Here is a 20338-nt window from a genome sequence, read left to right as displayed (position 1 = left end):
GTTCAAGTTGTTTACAGTTCTTAAAAGACTAAATAGTATAAAGAAAGTTAAGGACCTGTTTTCTTTATTCCATGTTTGGTACTTTTATTACTTGACTTAAATAATTTTTAATTAACAAATGAACAATACCTCAAAATACATATTTGATTGTACTTTTAAATATCCATGAGGAAAGCAATGGGAAAAGACAATATCATGTATAAGGAGAATGGAAAGTTCCCCAAATTATCAGGTGCTGAAATTTGGTTTAGGCTGTATTCTGCTCCCATCAAAGGTAGTTCTACATTTACTGCTGTGGAAACAGGCTCAAATTGTTAGTCCCTTCCACCCCCACTTCCCCTAACCGCCCCTTTCTGACAGTGTCTTTTATTAATTCTTCATTTTTCTGTATTGTAACCAGTAACAAGACAAAGAGGGAGAGATGCTATCATTTTCTGTTTGTAAATGAAAATCATTGTTAATTTAGGACCCTGACAGCTGTAAAGCATTTGCCATTCCACAGCAGCTGTCAGCAGCACTCTGGTTTATTTTATAAACAGATGTTTAATTTGACTTCAATGCCATTGTCAGCTTTTGAGAGGAAAAAAAGAGAGGAAACAGAAATAATCATGATATTCATCATTTTGTTTCTTTTTGAAACATAAATCAGGGTGATAAAGGAAGACATCAGAAGTGTTTTGATATATCTTTAGCTCTGGAATGGTTTAACTCAATATTTATTTTTGTTAACCACATGGATTGAAATAAACCTCTCTCATTGCACAAAAATGCATATTTAGAACATGTTTTGTCTTTTATTATGCCAGTGCTTGAAGGCAATATTTTGCTTTGGAAAACATAACATTGATTTAAAAATTAATTCATTCTTTGATGGATAAAATGTTCTTACTCTCCAAATTACAGAAAAGTATTTTCTATTTATATATTACAGCCAGTAAGCCTGATTCTGATCTCACTGATTATTGACTTCAGTGGAATCAAATGCCCAGTATACACCAGGAGAAACAAGAGGAGAATAGTTTCATTGACTAGAAAAATGATATTGAAAAACTCTTGTACAGCAGTGGTAATAATACTATATCTATACAAGTTCATATCTTGCTTTTCACTAAGGATTTTATCCTTTATTTCTTGTGCAAGATGCCCAGTGACTTTAACAGGATTTAATGAAGTGTTAAATGAAAAATCTGGGCCAGATCCTCAGCTGGTTTAAATAAGCATAGCTTCATAGACTACAATGCTGCCAGTTCAAAGAGATAGCTAATGGGCTCAGTCCTACAGTCCTTATAGTTGCAGAAATTTCACTGGTTTCAGAGGAACAGCCGTGTTAGTCTGTATTCAGACTATAAATTTCACTGAACTTAATGGGCAAGGCTGCAGATCCTATCCGTAACTTGTGACTTTTCTTGATATATTCTATTCTATTCATTTATTTATGTATTTATTTATTTTGTTTGTGTGTGTTTGTGCAAGAGAGAGACATATAGATAGATACAGAGGGAGAGATTTAGCTATATAATGTATATAATCAACCCATACCATAAAGTTATGTTCATAAGTTATCCTGCAGCCAGTGATATGTACTAAACAGATTAATAAATTAATAGGGGGAACAACATAATAATTGGTCACAATTTGTATTAAAGTGACATTTATAAAGGACTAATAAATGATTTATACTATTGTAAATATGTTATAAAAATGAGTAGCATGTTTATGAATACAGCAGTAAGACATTTTGTAGATTATAAGCCACGGTTATATGTTTATTGCCCTATTGGCAAATTGATCTCTACAACAATCTATAACAATTGATTCACCATTTATTAAAACATCTGTTACTCATTTATGAATCTTTTATAAACTGAACCTTAATATAAAACATGGCTTTGTATTTTATATTTCAACATCTGCAGATGAGTGAAAAAATTATGGAAAAAGTTAATTTTCTAATTTAGGGTCAGATTTTGTCTTAGCACTTATAGCTTCAACATTAGTAAGGTGACAGAATATGCCCCCTCATGAATAGTAATAGAGTGATGACAGCAACTCCAAAATAATATTGGCCACTATGCTCACTTCCTGCAGTAAAAGTCTCTGGAAGAGAAAAGTTATCTGTGAACTCTGGCTTTTACACCAGGAAGAACCTATCTGAAACGAAAAGAAAAGGAGTACAAATTGTTAGTCTCTAAGGTTCCACAAGTACTCCTTTTCTTTTTGTGAATACAGACTAACACGGCTGCTACTCTGAAACCTATCTGAAACACTTTCCCTTCCATGAGGAGGGATACATGGACACATAGGGGGTAAACCTATGGTGAAACCAAGCTTCATTTCCACAGATTTCAGATAAGCTATGAGAAAGCTTGCCTACTACTTCCCAGTGGGGGATTCCCTTTCCCACCCCAAGGCAGCATTTTAATTGGTGTTAGAAACTACAGAATTAACTATCATGCTGATATCTCCATAAAAATCCTGCAGTGTTTAGGGAAGCAGATTTCATAGCTTTTCCCCTGTTCTGCCCTGCACTGTCTCTGGCTTGCATATTTCCATACCTGCTGCTATCATGTGAAGGGGGTGCTTCAGGCCCCTGGGGTTAGGGAGAAGATCTGTCACTGACTCCGTTCCCTTTTCTGCAGGGTCAGGGGAATGTTCCCCACCCTATTTCCCAAAGAATGGAGGGGCATGTAAAAGATGTCGTGTGTTTGTGTTGGTGAATATCACTTTTCAACAGCAGAGTTCAAATAAACAAGCAAACCAACAAACAAAACCCCACCATTGTAACCAAGGAGCCTAACCAACTCAGTCCAAATAGAAATTGACTGGAATAAAGGCTCAGCATTTGGATGAGACTTGGACAATCCACTTCCTCTGTAAGTGCTTAACCAGATTGGGGGATAATTCAATGGCATTTCAGTTAAAAATGAAAATTAATCCATCTCAACAGATTAATTGTTATGGAGAGAAATAACTGCTTGTGAGTGAGGTTTGCATGGTTCTACAATTAATTCACACTTGGAATTAGGACAGTGGCAATGTATTGTTTTAGTGTCATATCTACAGTTATGAATGAAATATGATCCTAATGTTTGTAGTGGTCAATGTCATTAGAAAATACTGCATAGAGAAATTGGCATTGCATTTCTGACTGCTGCCATTGCAAGTGTAGGTGGGTGAAACATTTGATGCAAAACGTAAACACACCCACAATTTTCTATTTTTGAATTTCTGGAGCTTCTAAAGATGTGCACAATTTCAGATGAAATTTTCTGCATTGGCAAAATTTTCAGCTTTGCTGTGCCCATGGAAGTTTGGCTGTCCATGAATATTCTGAGCAGCTTTTCATAGTGCATTTCATAGTTAGAGTTTCAAACAGGGATTGATTTCATGATGGAAATCAAATTGCTGGCATTACCTAGTGCCAGATTCTGCCATCCTTGCTTGTCTTGAATAGTACCTTACTCCTTAAGTGGAGTTTAAATGTAATCACTGGGGCTGTTCAAGGAGTGAGGTATTACTGAACATAAGTAAGGATATCAGAATCTGACCCATAGTATTTATTCCTAATTCTGTGTGCTTAGGAGCCCAACAAAATCCATTTTGACCTGTGTTCTTAAAGGAAGTAGCTGCGTTTTTTGGATGTGATTAAAAAGTGGGGGCAAATTATCCTTGGTGTAACTCTATTGAGTTTGGCTTTAGTTGTTTTTCTTGGTATGAACCATATACAGCTGTGTTTTTCAAAGGAGTTGTTACCCCTTTTTGACCCTATTGGTTAAGCCGTTTTCAAGAGCTAGTAGGTTGTTTCTTTTAGGAGGAGAAATTGATAATGTAGTCACAAATTTCCTTTGTTCAAACATGTTTGTTTACAGAAAATGTAGAAAGTCTTGTTTCCCTGAATGCGATAGGAATCAAACAACAGGAGACAGGTTTTAACAGTTCCCAACCTCTTGCAGCCAGCACTTTCACAAAAGCTCTCTCTCAGCTTTTTTTTCTCAGGGTCACGCTATCTGTGCTTCTCTGGCTGAGTCTGGAGCATCTTTACTCCTCTGAGTCCCTCTATGTGGTGCTGCTGCTTCTCTCTCAGGCCTTGTCTACACTTACCAGGGGTTTGACGTGCCGCGATCGATGGGTTTAGACCCACTAAATTGACCATTGATCGCTCTCCCATCGACTCCTGTGCTCCACCTGAACAAGAAGCGCAAGGGGAGTCAACGGGAGAGCATCTCCTGTCGACATCGCGTAGTGTGGACCCCATGGTAAGTAGATCTAAGTACATCAACTTCAGCTACGTTATTGACGTAGCTGAAGTTGCTTAACTTGGATCAATCTTCCCCTGTAGTGTAGACAAGGCCTCACACACAGACATCACAGCTCCACCAGTCAATGCTCTGGCCCCTGCGTTTGCCATATAAGTCTCCAGGGAAACTCCTTTGACCATGTGGTTTATCTTCTACTCAATCCTTGACTTGCATCTGTGTTTTGCTTTGTGGCATCTATTCTTTAGCTATCTTGTTCCATATAGGATTATTTGTGGATCATTTCTTACATTTATCCTGAACAAAGGGTGGCAGTTAATCCCATCTTCTTCAGTAAGATTTCCACCAACACCCCCGACATAACAAGGTCTCAGAGTTTAAACACTCAAAATTACAGTGAAATTCAATCAGAGCTAGGTGCTTCACTCCTGTGTGCTCCTTTAAAAATTCCAGCCTACACAAGATTCTCTTGCCTAGATCACAGGAGCCTGAAACAAAAAAGAAGAAACTTTTAAATGAAACCTATCATTTTTTGAAAAGATCACTTTTGCACAGTTCTAATAACAGAGATAAATTCAATTGGGCTTGGGTGGGCAACTGCCTTTCTGAAATGTACAGGTACCCATCTCTTCAGTAGCACATTTTCTGCTTCATCAGAGAGATATTCTATCTCAACAATGTCATTCCAAATGCTTTCTGCCCTTCTATCTTGGAGAAATGGATTTGCTTGCTCAGTCAAATCACTGCTGCAACTGAACATAGTTTAAAGTCTTGTGATGCATCAGAAAGCACACTTGCTTTTATGAATAGTTTCTCACACACGATTACATTAAAATAAACTTCAAGTTTTCCTATGCCACAAAAAACAATGGGCTTGCAGACACTGGGATGGGTGGATGTGAGAGGAATCGGCTCTGTTTGGAATGAGGATAATGGAATCTTCACTGACATGCTATACAAACAGGAAGGTAGTAAGCCTGTTAGTATGCGCAACATGTATCAACAATTCTTTTTTAAGTCCTACAGCTTGCTTATCAGGATGTCTCTCTTCATCCACTTCTCTAAAGACTGTATGAACTCGGTGAAGTTGAAATGAAGGCATGCACTGCAAAGAGAACCTCTTCTCATGTTGCTGCAGGCTTACAGGTGTTGTCTGAAAAGTAAATTCATATGATGAGAGAGAAGTAGGATATGTATTGCAAATAACAAAAGGCTCTGCACTCCAGAGTAACTGCCACTCATAACAGACATGCCATTGTGACATGGCTCCCACAGCGCTTTAATGTAATCCTCTAGTACACCAGAGTCACCTTAGCAGCAGCTGTTAAAAAGTGGGCATTGAACTGGTCTGTCTGAACAAAGCATAGGAAGACTCACAGTTGTCTTTAATGTAATGAAGGATCAGACAATTGTTCATTCGTGCTAGTCTCCTCATACCATTCAGCCTCTGAAGCATTCAATTCTGTCACCGACAGTTCACTACACACAGTACAATGTAGGACAAGTCTAGTAAATGAAATAAAGAAGTTCATCTGGTACTTTAGCAGGCAAAGTTGAATGCATTTGAAGATGTGTTTTATGCAATGTTTGTACACAGAAAAGGTTGGCTCAGCAGCATCTTGTAGTTTTTAATGAGGCCCTTCTCCTTTCCTAACTTAAAAAAGATATGAAGGCCTCTGCTCCTTTTCCCTGTTCAGTCAACTTCAGCTCGGTCATCGATTTCAATAGAAATAGGGTCAGGCCTCAAGAGGCTTGCCCATTGTCAAACAATAATACAAAATTTCTAGATACCATTAATGATCACTTCTTGGAGCGGCTAGTCCTGGAACCCACAAGGGGAGAGGCAGTTCTTGATTTAGTCCTAAGTGGTGCTCAGGATCTGGTCCATGAGGTGAATATAGCTGAACTGCTTTGTAATAGTGTACACCTTAGTGTAATTAAATTTAATATCCTTGTGGGTGGGGAAATACTAAAGATACCCACCAGAGTAGCATTTAACTTTGGAAAGGGGAACTTCACAAAAATGAGGAAGCTAATTAAATGGAAATTAAAATGAACATTTACAAGAATGAAATGCCTGCAAACTGCATGGAAATTATTTTAAAATGCCCTAGTAGAGGCTCAAACTAAATGTATACCGCCAAATTTAAAAAAAAAAAGTAAGAGAACCAAAAAATGCCACCAGGGCTAACCAACAGAGTAAAAGAGGTGGTTAGAGACAAAAAGACATCCTTTAAAAATTGGAAGTCAGATCCTACAGAAGAAACATAAACTCTGGCAAGTCAAGTGTAATATAATTAGGCAGGCCAAAAAAGAATTTGAAGAGCAACGAGCAAAAGACAGAAAAACTAACAGCATTTTTTTAAAGGACATCAGAAGCAGGAAGCCTGCCAAGCAATCAGTGGGGCCAGTGGACGAGAAAGGTGCTAAAGGAGCACTCAGAGAAGACAAGGCCATTGAGGAGAAGCTAAATTAATTCTTTGCAGGGGATGTGAGGGAGATTCTCACACCTGAGCCATCCTTTATTGGTGATGAATCTGAGGAACAGTTTGAGATGATCAGTAGAAGAGGTTTTGGAACAAAATGATAAATTAAACAGTAATAAATCACCAGGACCAAATGGTATTCACCCAAGAGTTCTCAAGAAATGCAAATATGAAATTGCAGAACTACTAACTGTAGTATATGTAACCTATCACTTAAATCAGCTTCTGTACTAGATGATTGGAGGATACCTAATGTAACGCTGAATTTTTTTTAAAGGCTCAAGGGGCAATCATGACAATTATAGGTTGGTAAGCCTAATTTCAGTACCAGGCACATTGACTAAAACTCTATTAAAGAAGAGAATTATCAGACACATAGTTGAATAAGATATGTTGGGGAAGAGTGAACACAGCATCTGCAAAGGGAAATAATGCCTCACCAGTTTTTTAGAATTCTTTGAGGGTGTCAACAAACATATGGACATGGGTGATCCAGTGGGTACAATGTAGTTGAATTTTTAGAAAGTCTTTGACAAGGTCCCACACCAAAGGCTCTGAAGCAAAGTAAGCAGTCATGGTATAAGATGGAAGGTCCTGTCACAGATCAGCAACTGGTTAAAAGATAGGAAATAAAGGGTAGGAATAAATGGTCAGTTTTCACAGTGGAGGGAGATAAATAGTGGGGTCCCCCAAGGATGGGGTCCACTAGGACCAGTACTATTCAACATATTCATAAATGAGCAGTCAAAATCTACTGACTATCTGTTAATAGTGAGGTGGCAAAGTTTGCAGAGGATACAAAGTTATTCAAGATAGTTATGTCCAGATCTGACTGATAAGAGTTACAAAGGGATCTCACAAAACTGGGTGACTGGGCAACAAAATGACAGATGAAATTCAATGTTGATAAATGCAAAATAATACACATGGGAAAATATAATCCCAATTATACATATAATATGATGGAGTCAAAATTAGCTGTTACCACTCAAGAAAGAGACATTGGAGTCATTATGGATAGTTCTCTGAAAACACCCACTCAATGTGCAACAGCAGTCAAAACATAAGGATAAAAACCTTTAGGAAAGGGATAGATAATAAGACAGAAAATATTATAATGCCACTATATAAATCCATGGTATGCCCACACCTGGAACAGTGCTTGCAGTTCTGTTCGCCCCATCTCAAAACATATATTAGAATTGGAAAAAGTGTAAAGAAGGGCAACAAAAATTGTTAGGGATATGGAACAGCTTCTATATGAGGAGAGTTTAAAAAGACTCACATTGTTCAGCTTAGAAAAGAGATAACTAAGGGGGCATATGACAGAGGTCTATAAAATAATGAATGGTGTGGAGAAATTGAGTAAGGAAGTGTTATTTACCTCTTCATAAAACACAAGAACCAGGGGTCACCCAATGAAATTAATAGGCAGCAGGCTTTAAAGAAATGTAAGGAAGTACATCTTCACACAACGCAAATCAGTGTGTAGAACTCACTAACAGGAATTTGTGAAGGCCATAAGTATAACTGGGTTCAAAAAAGAATAAGGTAAGTTCATGGAGGATAGGTCCATCAATGGCTATTAGCTGAGATGGTGAGGGATGCCAGAAGTTGGGACTGGACAATGGGGGTGGATTGCTCGTGAATTGTCTGTTCACTCCCTCTGAAGCATATTTCACCTGCCACTGTCAGAAGACAGGATACTGGTCTAGATGGACCACTGATTTGACCTAGTATGGCCATTCTTATGTTCTAAGTCAGTAGCTTAGGCAGTATGAAAAGCCAGATAGACCTAAATTTTCATACCATTCTCATCACCATCATAACTGAGAGCCTGGCACATTTGTTTCTCAACTTTCATTTTTAAAAGTGTGTTTTTTCCTCTCTCCCTTTCTTCTGTATAGTTGTTTTGGGAGGGGAAAGTGCTAACTGTCCAATAGATGAGTTCTGCAGTTTGTTCTGAAAACAGTGAGATTCACAGTCATTGTGATGTGCTCTAAGAGTGAGTTGCACAATGTGAGCCAGCTACCGAGAAAGTGCTGTGCCCCATGCTATCGTGTCTGGCCCTTATGGCTGATAGTTATATTGTTCCAATGGAGCATAACTCTCGCGGGTGATTGTGTAGTGGAAGATGGTCTCAGTTCTCAGGCCTTTATTCCCACCACTCGTGCACATAAAATCCATAAAAAATACTGTGTTTGAGAAATATGGTTCTATTCATTCCTACTTTTCCATTTTCTGTAGAATCACCAGCCTTATGTTCCCTAAAATCTAGTTCCTGGCCATATAAAAGAGGATGTTTCAGTCACAGTTTTAAAGTAATATAAATGTATTGTATAGCCTTTGTTACATGCACTACGATAACATTTCATTGAGATATGATGTAGCAGAATCATGTAGGGAAAGCCCACTTTTCTGTTTTTTAAAACTTCATAGCTGTATAAATACTGATTTAAAAGTCAAGAAAATCTTTACGGAAAATATTCATGTGCATCTTCACCAACTGAACTCTCAACTCCAGCCAAAATACCATGTGAACTAAAAATGCCTTCCACTGTTCTGTCCTCTGCTACAAGCCTTTTATAAGAAATATAGAGTAAACTGTAAGAGGAGGGGTTTGTGAAAATACACCAGCTATATATTTATTTTATACTTCGCACTAAAGTTTCTTCTAAGGACCTGCTATAAGATATGGTACTAATGGCTCAGTAGAAAAGGAACTCTCTCTAATGAAGTGGACTCTTGTTATGTGGATTAATTTAGGCAACAATGTTTGATCATTACTGTATACTTGACCCATAGTCATAGTGATCCATTGATTAGCTGCCACGCACAGTTTGAATAAACCTCCTTTCCACATAATGACCATCCAGAAAAAGACAATTTTGAGGAGGAGAGAAAGCGTATTACAGATCTTGATCCCTTTCCCAACACCAATTCTTGCCTCACTTTGCCCCTCAGTACCAGTTCTCTCTTCTCCCAGGCTGGAAGCAGCTCTTCAAATGTGCAGCAGCCTGTAGTCTCCACTGCTGGTGGCAGCTCTTGAAATACCCAACGTGCAGGAGGTTCATCTCCCTGTGGTGGTAGCTCTTCAAAGCTGCTGCGGTGTTGCTCAGCTACACTTTGGAAATAGCATTCCTCTTGGTGGCCGTGGCTCCACATTCCGTTGCAGTGGATTCAGGGCTTTCCCTCATCTCAAGCGTAACAAGGGATCTATCGAGATAACTACATCAATATCCATAATGGGAGTGTAGTCAAACACTTCCTTAAAAGCAAAATCTCCGTCATGCAGGAACAGTAAGTACTATGAAGCATTTTAATGCCAACTCAAATCAGTGGACCCTAATTTGGCTTTATCACACAGTGTAATATGGTTAACCTGAAGGCAAGTGGTACTAAAAAGGTTTGAAAATCTTTCTGAGCTTTGAAAACATCAGATAAATTACTTCCAATCAAACCTTTGCAACTACATTCTCACTAATCAGTATCTGTGAGGGGCATGAACATCAACAACACATGGCTCTTGTGTAATTTTTTTTATCTGTTGAGCCAGCAATCCCTACTGTGAAACAAAGTTCCACTGTATTTCTACAGAATGCTCTCCTCCACAAAAGAGAGCTGGAAAATAACACAGCAGTTCTAGTATTTTTATAATTATTTCTGCTCATTCCACTCTTTCCAAAGTCCAATAAATACACTAAAGATTAGAATGTTTGCTTAGATTTTTGTTTATGTGTTCCATTAACTGGACACTGGCTCTGGTGAGCTCAATTTTACACCCTTTTCCTTGTTGGTACAACATAACTGCCATAGCAAATTAAATTAATTTCCTTTTCATAGCCTGGCATGAGAAGTGAGGGAATGTATGAAGGGTTCTATTTCCACTAGTCTACAAGAATCTCATGAAGGGAGAAAATGGTGCCACTGCTGAGCCATGGGAATGCAGTAAAGAGAACTGAGTACATTGCTGGAGAGATGGATAATTAGCAGTGCTGCAGGGTGGTGGGCTAACCACCAGGGGCCCAACTGTGGCAGTTAGTAATTGACCTGAATAAGGGCAGTGAGGAGCAGCAGGTATGAGGTGTTGGAAGAGGTTGGGCTTGTCACGGTTCCTCCCCCACTCTGAACTCTAGGGTACAGATGTGGGGACCTGCATGAAAAACCTCCTAAGCTTATCTTTACCAGCTTAGGTCAAAACTTCCCCAAGGTACAAAATATTACATCCGTTATCCTTGGACTGGCCGCTACCACCACCAAACTAATACTGGTTACTGGGGAAGAGCTGTTTGGACGCGTCCTTCCCCCCAAAATACTTCCCAAAACCTTGCACCCCACTTCCTGGACAAGGTTTGGTAAAAAGCCTCACCAATTTGCCTAGGTGACTACAGACCCAGACCCTTGGATCTTAAGAACAATGAACAATCCTCCCAACACTTGCACCCCCCCTTTCCTGGGAAATGTTGGATAAAAAGCCTCACCAATTTGCATAGGTGACCACAGACCCAAACCCTTGGATCTGAGAACAATGAAAAAGCATTCAGTGTTTTACAAGAAGACTTTTAATAAAAAATAGAAGTAAATAGAAATAAAGAAATCCCCCCTGTAAAATCAGGATGGTAGATATCTTACAGGGTAATTAGATTCAAAAACATAGAGAACCCCTCTAGGCAAAACCTTAAGTTACAAAAAAGATACACAGACAGAAATAGTTATTCTATTCAGCACAATTCTTTTCTCAGCCATTTAAAGAAATCATAATCTAACACATACCTAGCTAGATTACTTACTAAAAGTTCTAAAAAGAAAAGGAGTACTTGTGGCACCTTAGAGACTAACCAATTTATTTGAGCATGAGCTTTCGTGAGCTACAGCTCACTTCATCACGGTAAACATCTGATGAAGTGAGCTGTAGCTCACGAAAGCTCATGCTCAAATAAATTGGTTAGTCTCTAAGGTGCCACAAGTACTCCTTTTCTTTTTGCGAATACAGACTAACACGGCTGTTCCTCTAAAAGTTCTAAGACTCCATTCCTGTTCTGTCCCCGGCCAAGACGACTACAGACAGACACAGACCCTTTGTTTCTCTCCCTCCTCCCAGCTTTTGAAAGTATCTTGTCTCCTCATTGGTCATTTTGGTCAGGTGCCAGCGAGGTTACCTTTAGCTTCTTAACCCTTTACAGGTGAGAGGAGCTTTCCCCTGGCCAGGAGGGATTTCAAAGGGGTTTACCCTTCCCTTTATATTTATGACAGGGCTCTTTAAGGTATTTCCTCTCCCTGAGCAGCCTGGTGTTCCTCATCTGAGGATGAGGATAGGGCCCTGGCCCTGACTCTGCATCATCGCCATTCCCTGGAACCACACTGAGGGAAACAACTCTTGTGGCCCCATACACAGGGATTGCAACTGTGCCAGGCCATATATGAATCATGTAATTGGCCATGTATGAATCATGTAATTGGCAACAAAGCTCCTAGGCTCAAACCCACACAGGGACTTAGGCACCTAAACCCCAGATGTAGGCACCTACACCCCAGCTTTAGGCCCTACTGTGCTCCACAAAACTGCCACTCAGCTACTGCCTAACCCTGTAGGTGCCTAAACTCACCTGGCACCTCTATTTTGCAGTAAAAGTCCCCTAGATGCCTATGTTTCTAACTATGGGCATGTGCACTGCTGCCTAGGTAGGTGCCCTGAGGCCTATCTCTCACACCAAACCCCAGCACAATCCTTGATTTGGTATACTCCCACCTGATTTGCCATTGGGCCAATCTGGTACACAGATGCCTAAGCTGTTCTGGCAAGAAAAGTTTAGGTGCCTAAGGCACCTGACTCCAGGAGAGGGGTTCCCACCTGTGGACCACAAGTAGAAATAGGCGCCAATCTCAGTGAGAGGGGTGGGGCTTAGGATGCACCCCCTCATTGGTCTCGCCCCTTGGCTAGCTTACATGGCTTGCCACCATGTGGATCTCATTGTGAGGCATCTGTCTCTCCCAATGGATTGTATGGAGAACCGAGGCATCTAACCCAGGCTTTGTGGATTCCAGTTATTTTCAAGGTGGCTAAAAGGTAGGCATTGTGGTGCTAACAGTCGTACCATCTAAATCACTTTGTGGCTCCAGGCCCCAGTGTTTTCCTTTCCGTGAACCTGGTTAAGGGCTTGTCACAGTTTAGTCCCACGGTAGTATCATGAGAAAAACCTTTGCAGCTCTGGCATCGTTAATACGGCAAAGTCCGTACTGCCCAGTTGCCTGTAAGTCAGGCTGTTCCTGTCTCATGTAGGGAGACGGTATGTTAAGCAATGACGCTACACTGTCCTCCAGCCAGAACCATCCAACACTTTATGTCTCTTCTCCAGAGTATGGGTCACAGCTTAGTGCCTACTGTGTGGAACATTGGACAGGGAAAATAATTCAGCTGAATGCAGTGCTCAGAAGCGTCTGGTGTGAAGGGGCTTAAAGTTTACTCAAGAGGTCTAGCCAATCTTTCTTACTTTTTATCTTTTTTTTTTCTTGAGAAGAAAAGCATCGAGTGTCAGAAAAAATCTCTTCATCATGGGTTTTTATCCTGGAGGTTTTAGATTTAATATTTATATCTGTGACAATTCAGGCAAAGAACAGAGAGATTTTCTGAGCACACGACAAATATAACATTGCAGCATATTTAATAACATTTCCCTGAGATGTTTCTTGTTGTATTATATATGATAGGCCAGATCCTATCTTGAAGTCAGTGGGAATCATGCTTGTGCATATGATGGCATGGCTAAGTACAGAATCAGGGACAACAAAAGACTGGTGAAAGTTCAGCAAAATCCATGAAAGTTACTTACAGTTCTTTGATCTTGATGCAGAATTTTGCTTGGCTATATCTCCTGACATTGGTCTGAAGTGCTTAACACTTTTATAAGAATGAAACAAAAGAAAAAAAAAACCCTTTATTGATTTTGTTGTTGAGACTTTTGTTATTTTGTGTCTGACAGTATGCTACTAAAGAGAAGACAGTGCCTTGTCTGCAGTAGCCTAAAAACTGAGTTAGGGAAACAGTGAAACTCAACTTAAACAAGATTCTATCTAAAGCAAGTAAAAGTATGCTTGGTTGGCCCAACCTGTGTAAGCACCAAGTTTAAAATCTATGTCTTAGCCTAGGCTAGACATCAGAAGAAAAATGATTTTAAGCATGATTCTAATAGCAGTGAGTCTCTGTCAATGCTGGTTGATCAAACTCTGGTAAACTCTGATGAAGATGGAATTGTGTTTATAATGAGTTAGAACACAATTCCACAGGTGCCAGCATCTAAAACATTTTCCCCAGACTAAATTCACCAAATAACCTAGGAGCTTGGGAGTTGTTGCTGGGCCCTCAGCTGCCAGGTGGCTGTGTGTGCATTCTGGTGAATTTTAGCTTATTTGAAATAAAAATCTCTAATTCGGGGCCTCAAGATATAAATAGATTTTTGGGAAACCTCCAGGATATTATGTCATTGCCTAACTTCTAAGTGCTTGGCTTTGCTACCGTTACCTTCTTTTAACATAATTTCAATGTAAATATTTATATATAGCACAGCATAGCCAGCACTGTAGTTACCCTAAATTACACGCTACATTTTAAAAAAACCTCCCATCACTACCAACAAAAATCAGGGTTTTCCCAGCAAAAATAGAACAGTTGGCAAATATATTGTTCTCCAATTCAGTTTCTAGACTGGTATAAATTGAACTTTTGCACTAAAAATTGAACATTCAGAAACTCTGTGTATATATAAAAGAGGAAGGGTGGGGAACTCCTACCTTCTCATCAACAGTCCTGTTAAATATATTTTCTGTGGGTATATTGAAAGCTGGCAAAGGAATTCCAACATGCAATAAAATAAAATAAAAATATGAGAAGGAAATAGTTGAAGGAACAAATTGTGATGTAGCAAAAAAAAGTTTAACTCACAATAAAAAGCAAAAAAAGCCTCTCGTCCATAATCCAGTAATGTAGCATGATTTCTTGATACCTGGTTGGGGTTTGGTCTCTCTTATTTAACCACTTTTACATTTTCATATAAGCTATTTAAGTTCTTTCAAATCTCACAAGCTTTCAAATGCTGATTTTGCTTATTAGGCAGGTTTCCCAAGCTTTTACAATACTACTGAGTGGCACTAATAGTTCTGCTGCCACATACTTGAATCAAAAAGGTTGTCCCAAAATGGAAATTGTTTCAATTATAACTCTTAGACTGCCAACCCAAGCCATTTCACATACAGAAAAAGTGTGGAAGTTTACTTTCCACATATTCCATTTGAATGTGAAATATGTATTGTCCTCATTTCCACCTACCAGGAATCAGGAGGCAAATAGATTTGTTACTCAGAGAAGGAAATATATTGCACTTGAATGAGGTTAAGGTACTGAATAGGGAATTATGCAAAATAGTTTTATTTTGGTTAAGTGTCATTTTTGGCCATGACACTGAGTAATGCTTCAAAAATGTATTCCATATGTTTTATTAAAATGTCAAGCTGTTTATTGAATTGAGGGCTTTGGCCTAAGTTTTCAGAAGTGACTAGTGATTTAGGAACAAAACCATAAATAAGTTGGGGTGTGGTTTGAGAAAAAGAACAAGATGATCTTTTAGAGTTTTCTCTTAAAAAATTTCTAGTGGAAACAGTTGCACCTGCCAAATTAAAGCTTTTTGTGCAATTTAGAGCATCTTCAGGGTTGCTCTGAGTTGTATTAGCTTGTAACTGCTTGTGAGGGCTTTTTGCATTAGCTGATAATAACAAGACCATTCAAGCCACTCACGGTCTGTTCTCCCCAGCATGCCCCTGCACTGGGTGCTGGGAGGAAGGACAGCATACAGCCATTGCAGCAACACTGTGCTGGTTAGGAAATTTCTTATGCCATGGGTATTCTTTTGGGGCAGGTTCCAGCCCCTACATGCTGCAAGTGTGGCATACAGCTGGACAGAACACTGAATATGACATAGTTGTTTTTAAGCAAATACGCAAATTCCTTTAATGCAAAAGCTTTTACATCAATCCAGGGTAGTCCTGGGAGTGAATGCAACTCGGACAACTTTCTGAAGCAAATTCCATTGCTGCTTCCTCCTCAGTTCAGGGGCATAGTAATCTGCTTGTGTCCCAAATTACAATAACCCCCATAGCTGGGTCAGCTTTGCTAGCTGGCACATTGCAGGGGCAGAGTGAAGGCTCTGCTTGGTATTCAGCTCTCCCCACCCACCTACTCTGGGGCAGAAAAGGGGTGAATAAGGTATACAATGCCCTCTTATTCTTATGTGCTTGGGCTCAGGATGCAAATATCCCACATGGGTGCCTAAGGGCCTGTGTGTCTCACTCGTACTTCTCTGAAAATCCTAACCTCTGAATTTTGGGCTTACAGCTCCCCTGCTACAGCAGCATCAAAACCCTGAGCAAAAATCTTTCTTTAGTCAGCGGCAGATGTCTTACAGCTGAGTCAGCATAATGTCAAACACTTTAAAGCAGACTAACACAAAGACCAGCTCCTGTTTGGTTAGCAAATCAGTTTGTGACCTAGAATGCTGATTATTAAACCAGACAGCAAATAAAACCATTATTAAATTCACTGAATAAAAAAGCCTCTCCTGTCTGTGCAGATTCATATCAATGTATGCATATCTACGGTATGTATGCACCACTCTGTCTAATCTGCAGATCCTGTTCCAGTTGATGCCAATGGCAAAACTCCGATTGACTTCAATGAGAAAATGATCAGCTCCATATATAATTTTTGAACACAGCTGAAGACATAATGACTCACAAAGCTGTGAGGAAAGGGAAGTGAACTGTTTCTCTGGTATGTCATGCTCATCAGCCAACTCTGAGGCGAAACAAAAAATTTAAACTTTAAGAGTGTTCAAAAAGGAAAAAAAACAGTCTGATAGCTTTTCCAAAATGTAATATTCTAAAGTATTTGCCTCTGCTGCAGGTTTGGTGAATCCTTCCCCCACTCTTAGTTGTTGTTGTGTTGTATTTTTTAAAAAAATGCTAAAAGAAACTTTCATTCTCTCACATATATATATGAGAGAATGAAAGTATACACACACACACACACAAAATTTGAAAAGAGAAACCTGTCCATTAAGATGTTCTTTGCCACTCCATTGTGTACAAGGAATAAAGATCTCTTTTAAACACATGAGGCCCTAATTATGCCCATGCATTGCAGCTTAGAGGATGGTTATGCTGAATTTTACTAATCATCCTAAGTGGCTATTAGCTAGTTTTATTCTGTTGATGGATAGTTCTTTAAGGACATTTAATGTTTCACTGAATCTCTCTAGGAGAGAAGAGAGCCTCTTCTGCATTGTAGCGTCTTGCTCCAACAGTCCTTTTGGTAATTTAGGAGAAATTCAAGCAAGTATGATAATCTACCCTTTTCTTAAACATGCCATTGTCTGCTGGGCATTTGCTATTACTAGAAGGATTTTTTTTCTTTCCTTTTTTTCTTGATCAGTGGAACTACTGTCACCATAGTGTGATGTCGCAGCAAATTTTTGTTCTCTGCCACGGACGTATTTGGATAGTGCCTGCTAACTCTGTCTGATTCAGCCCAAGACCGTCCTGCCATTAATATGTCCTAGGTTTATCTAACGTGAAACCATTTATTATGATTTACTCTCTGCTTATATCTACGATAGTCTCCCTTCCTATAGGTGATGTTCACAAGCTGCTCTCCTAAACGCTGGAAATGCAGCCTCTGATTCTATGCATGGGGGGATCTTGTGCCGGTCCTTGCTTCACACTGCTTTTTTTTACCTTTCTTGGTTGGTTTTCCCACCAGTGCTTGTACATGTTGCCAACCCGGTTAACGTTTAGGGCGAGCTCTAGCTTTCTGAAGCCTCTTCCGGTCTATGAACATCAGCTGTTCTCGTGGGCATTTTTAGTGTGAAATGAAGTGTTTCCTTTGTATATTGCCACTCTACACCACTCTTGCATTCTGGAGAAGGAAGCACAATCAATTGCATTCTTTTCTGGTGATGTGTCTGGGGTAGGACGTTTGTCAGCACAAGTTCACATCTCTTACATTAACAGCAGCTTTAACCATATACAGCCAGATTCACCTCTCATTTGGTAAATAGAGAATAAATCCGTGGAATTCCGTGAAGTAAATGTAAAACGGAGGTGATAGTAGACTCAGGCCCATGCACTTTTAACTTATATGGCCTTCATCTGACGTGACAATTAATTCTTGTTAACCATTTTTCTTTGCTTTATACTTTGGTAAGAGTAGAAGTGTTAAATAAATTATGCCAACATGCTGGTAATAATAGGTCTGGAAGTGGGTGATGTTTTCTTATGGGTAAACAAAGGAAATGCAAAGTAATCCCAAACTGAGGAATGGTTTCTCAAATTTCCTTTATTTTGACTGAAGCCTGTAAGTTTTTACTTTGGAAAGGACACAGGGCTTCTGTGAATTTAAATTCACATAATTATGTGGGCTAAAAAGAAAAGAAATCCAATTATAACTTGTACAGAGTACTTTAGCAACATGTCACAGTCAGATGGCAACTGTTTAGCATCCTGTTTTTAAAGAAGGGGAGTTGCCCATATTTCAATATACTTGTTCAGAACTGCTCAACGATAGGATTTAAAATTATCTGGAAATAAAAATTATTACTAGTAATGCTTATAATATTTGCACCTTCTGCCTGTATTTATTTGAAGATTTATGTAACAGAGGAGGAAGTCAAGATGAAACCACATGAAAAAAAGAAAATAAATGAGAGAAAACCCTCTAAACTTGTATGCTGTCATCTAAAAACATACATAGCTCCCCAGTGGCCTGAGCTGTGAGGGTCAAGGCAAGCTTTGCCCTCTGACCACATGTGCCCTGCTAATGCAGCAAACTCACAAAAGACAAAGAGCTGGTGTTGCCCTTTAGAGGAATTTAGTATGATAGTTCTGTGTGATAATAGCATATTATATCTGCATTAAGTTGCTGCCGTGTATCAGAAACATTTATCTCCTCAGAACGCCAAGTGATTTCTTATAAACAGCTGCTTGTTTTTAGAGGTGTTATTTTTCTGAATTTCTAACAGTTGAATATCCTACACTTCAAAAAGGCTGACTCCGTACAATATGACTGATCACCTTTTTTTCAGGCATCAAAATTATTTCAAGTTTCTGCCATATGTAATGATAATCAAATGCAACTTGAAATAAAAATATGCATCTCTCCATCTGTATCTCTTTCTATAGCGCTGTAGGTGTGTATATATGGGGGGGGAGGACTAGTTTAGATAGGAAATATTACTCACCACAGAGGAAATAGTTTGGATATAACACAGTTCTTAAAACATGGTTCTCATGGGGGGGGGGGGGGAAGAGTTGGCTACCTGACTGTATACAGACTTTGAGGTATACCTGACTGTAGACAGACTTCTAGAGACAGATACTTTGTAATGTAGCAGTTTTTACAAAACATTCTAAGAATGTTCTAGACTGTCCATTCAGCTCTTCAAAGTTCATTCTCTTCTTCCTTTTAAGGAACAGATATGTTTCATTGTACCTGTATTTCTCTCTTCAACAGAGCCAGTATTGTGCAGAAGCGAATTATTTATTTTCAAGACGAGGGGTCTCTTACCAAGAAACTATGTGAGCAAGGTAAGATGAACCAGGTCCTCCCTTGGCCCTCTTTGAAATGTTCCATTGGCTGCTTCTTGTCCTCTGTATCTAGTTTAAGCTGCTACACCTCAACTTTGATGTTCTGCACAACTCTGTCCTGGTATAGGTTTGGTATCTGCTGTCTGATGATGTTTTCTCACCATCTACGTGATCCTTCTTACAATTTTAATATCCTTTCCCCACTTCCACCCTTGTACTTCTTCCATGTGGACCTATAGGTAGGGCACACCCTCCCAATCACCAGGCAATGACTTCCACACTTCACATTAAATTGCATTCACTTATGCAAATAGATTCATAGATACTAAGGTCAGAAGGGACCATTATGATCATCTAGTCTGACCTCCTGCACAACGCAGGCCACAGAATTTCACCCACCCACTCCTGCGATAAACCTCTCACCTATGTCTGAGCTATTGAAGTCCTCAAATCGTGGTTTAAAGACTTCAAGGAGCAGAGAATCCTCCAGCAAGTGACCCGTGCCCCATGCTACAGAGGAAGGCGAAAAACCTCCAGCGCCTCTTCCAATCTGCCCTGGAGGAAAATTCCTTCCCGACCCCAAATATAGTGATCAGCTAAACCCTGAGCATATCGGCAAGATTCACCAGCCAGATACTACAGAAAATTCTTTCCTGGGTAACTCAGATCCCACCCCATCTAATATCCCATCACAGGTCATTGGGCCTATTTATCATGAATATTTAATTACCAAAACCATGTTATCCCATCATACCATCTCCTCCATAAACTTATTGAGTTTAATTTTAAAGCCAGATAGATCTTTTGCCCCCACTGCTTCCCTTGGAAGGCTTTTCCAAAACTTCACTCCTCTGATGGTTAGAAACCTTCGTCTAATTTCAAGTCTAAACTTCCTGGTGGCCAGTTTATTATCCATTTGTTCTTGTGTCCACATTGGTATTGAGTTTAAATAATTCCTCTCCCTCT

The 20338-nt window shown here is 39.4% G+C and overlaps 1 protein-coding gene across 1 annotated transcript in view; it reads left to right on the top strand.

Moving 5' to 3' along the window:
• SPON1 (spondin 1) overlaps nucleotides 1–20338 on the top strand; it is a 316618-nt gene that overhangs the window by 60333 nt on the left and 235947 nt on the right. The window contains exon 4 of the mRNA XM_073347696.1: nucleotides 19299–19372. Within this exon, the coding sequence (XP_073203797.1) occupies nucleotides 19299–19372 (74 nt within the window). The remainder of the gene's footprint in view (nucleotides 1–19298; nucleotides 19373–20338) is intronic.

The sequence above is a fragment of the Lepidochelys kempii genome, chromosome 6 (assembly GCF_965140265.1).
Source record: "Lepidochelys kempii isolate rLepKem1 chromosome 6, rLepKem1.hap2, whole genome shotgun sequence".
Lineage (NCBI taxonomy): Eukaryota > Metazoa > Chordata > Testudines > Cheloniidae > Lepidochelys > Lepidochelys kempii.
This window is presented reverse-complemented; position numbering and strand designations above follow the sequence as displayed.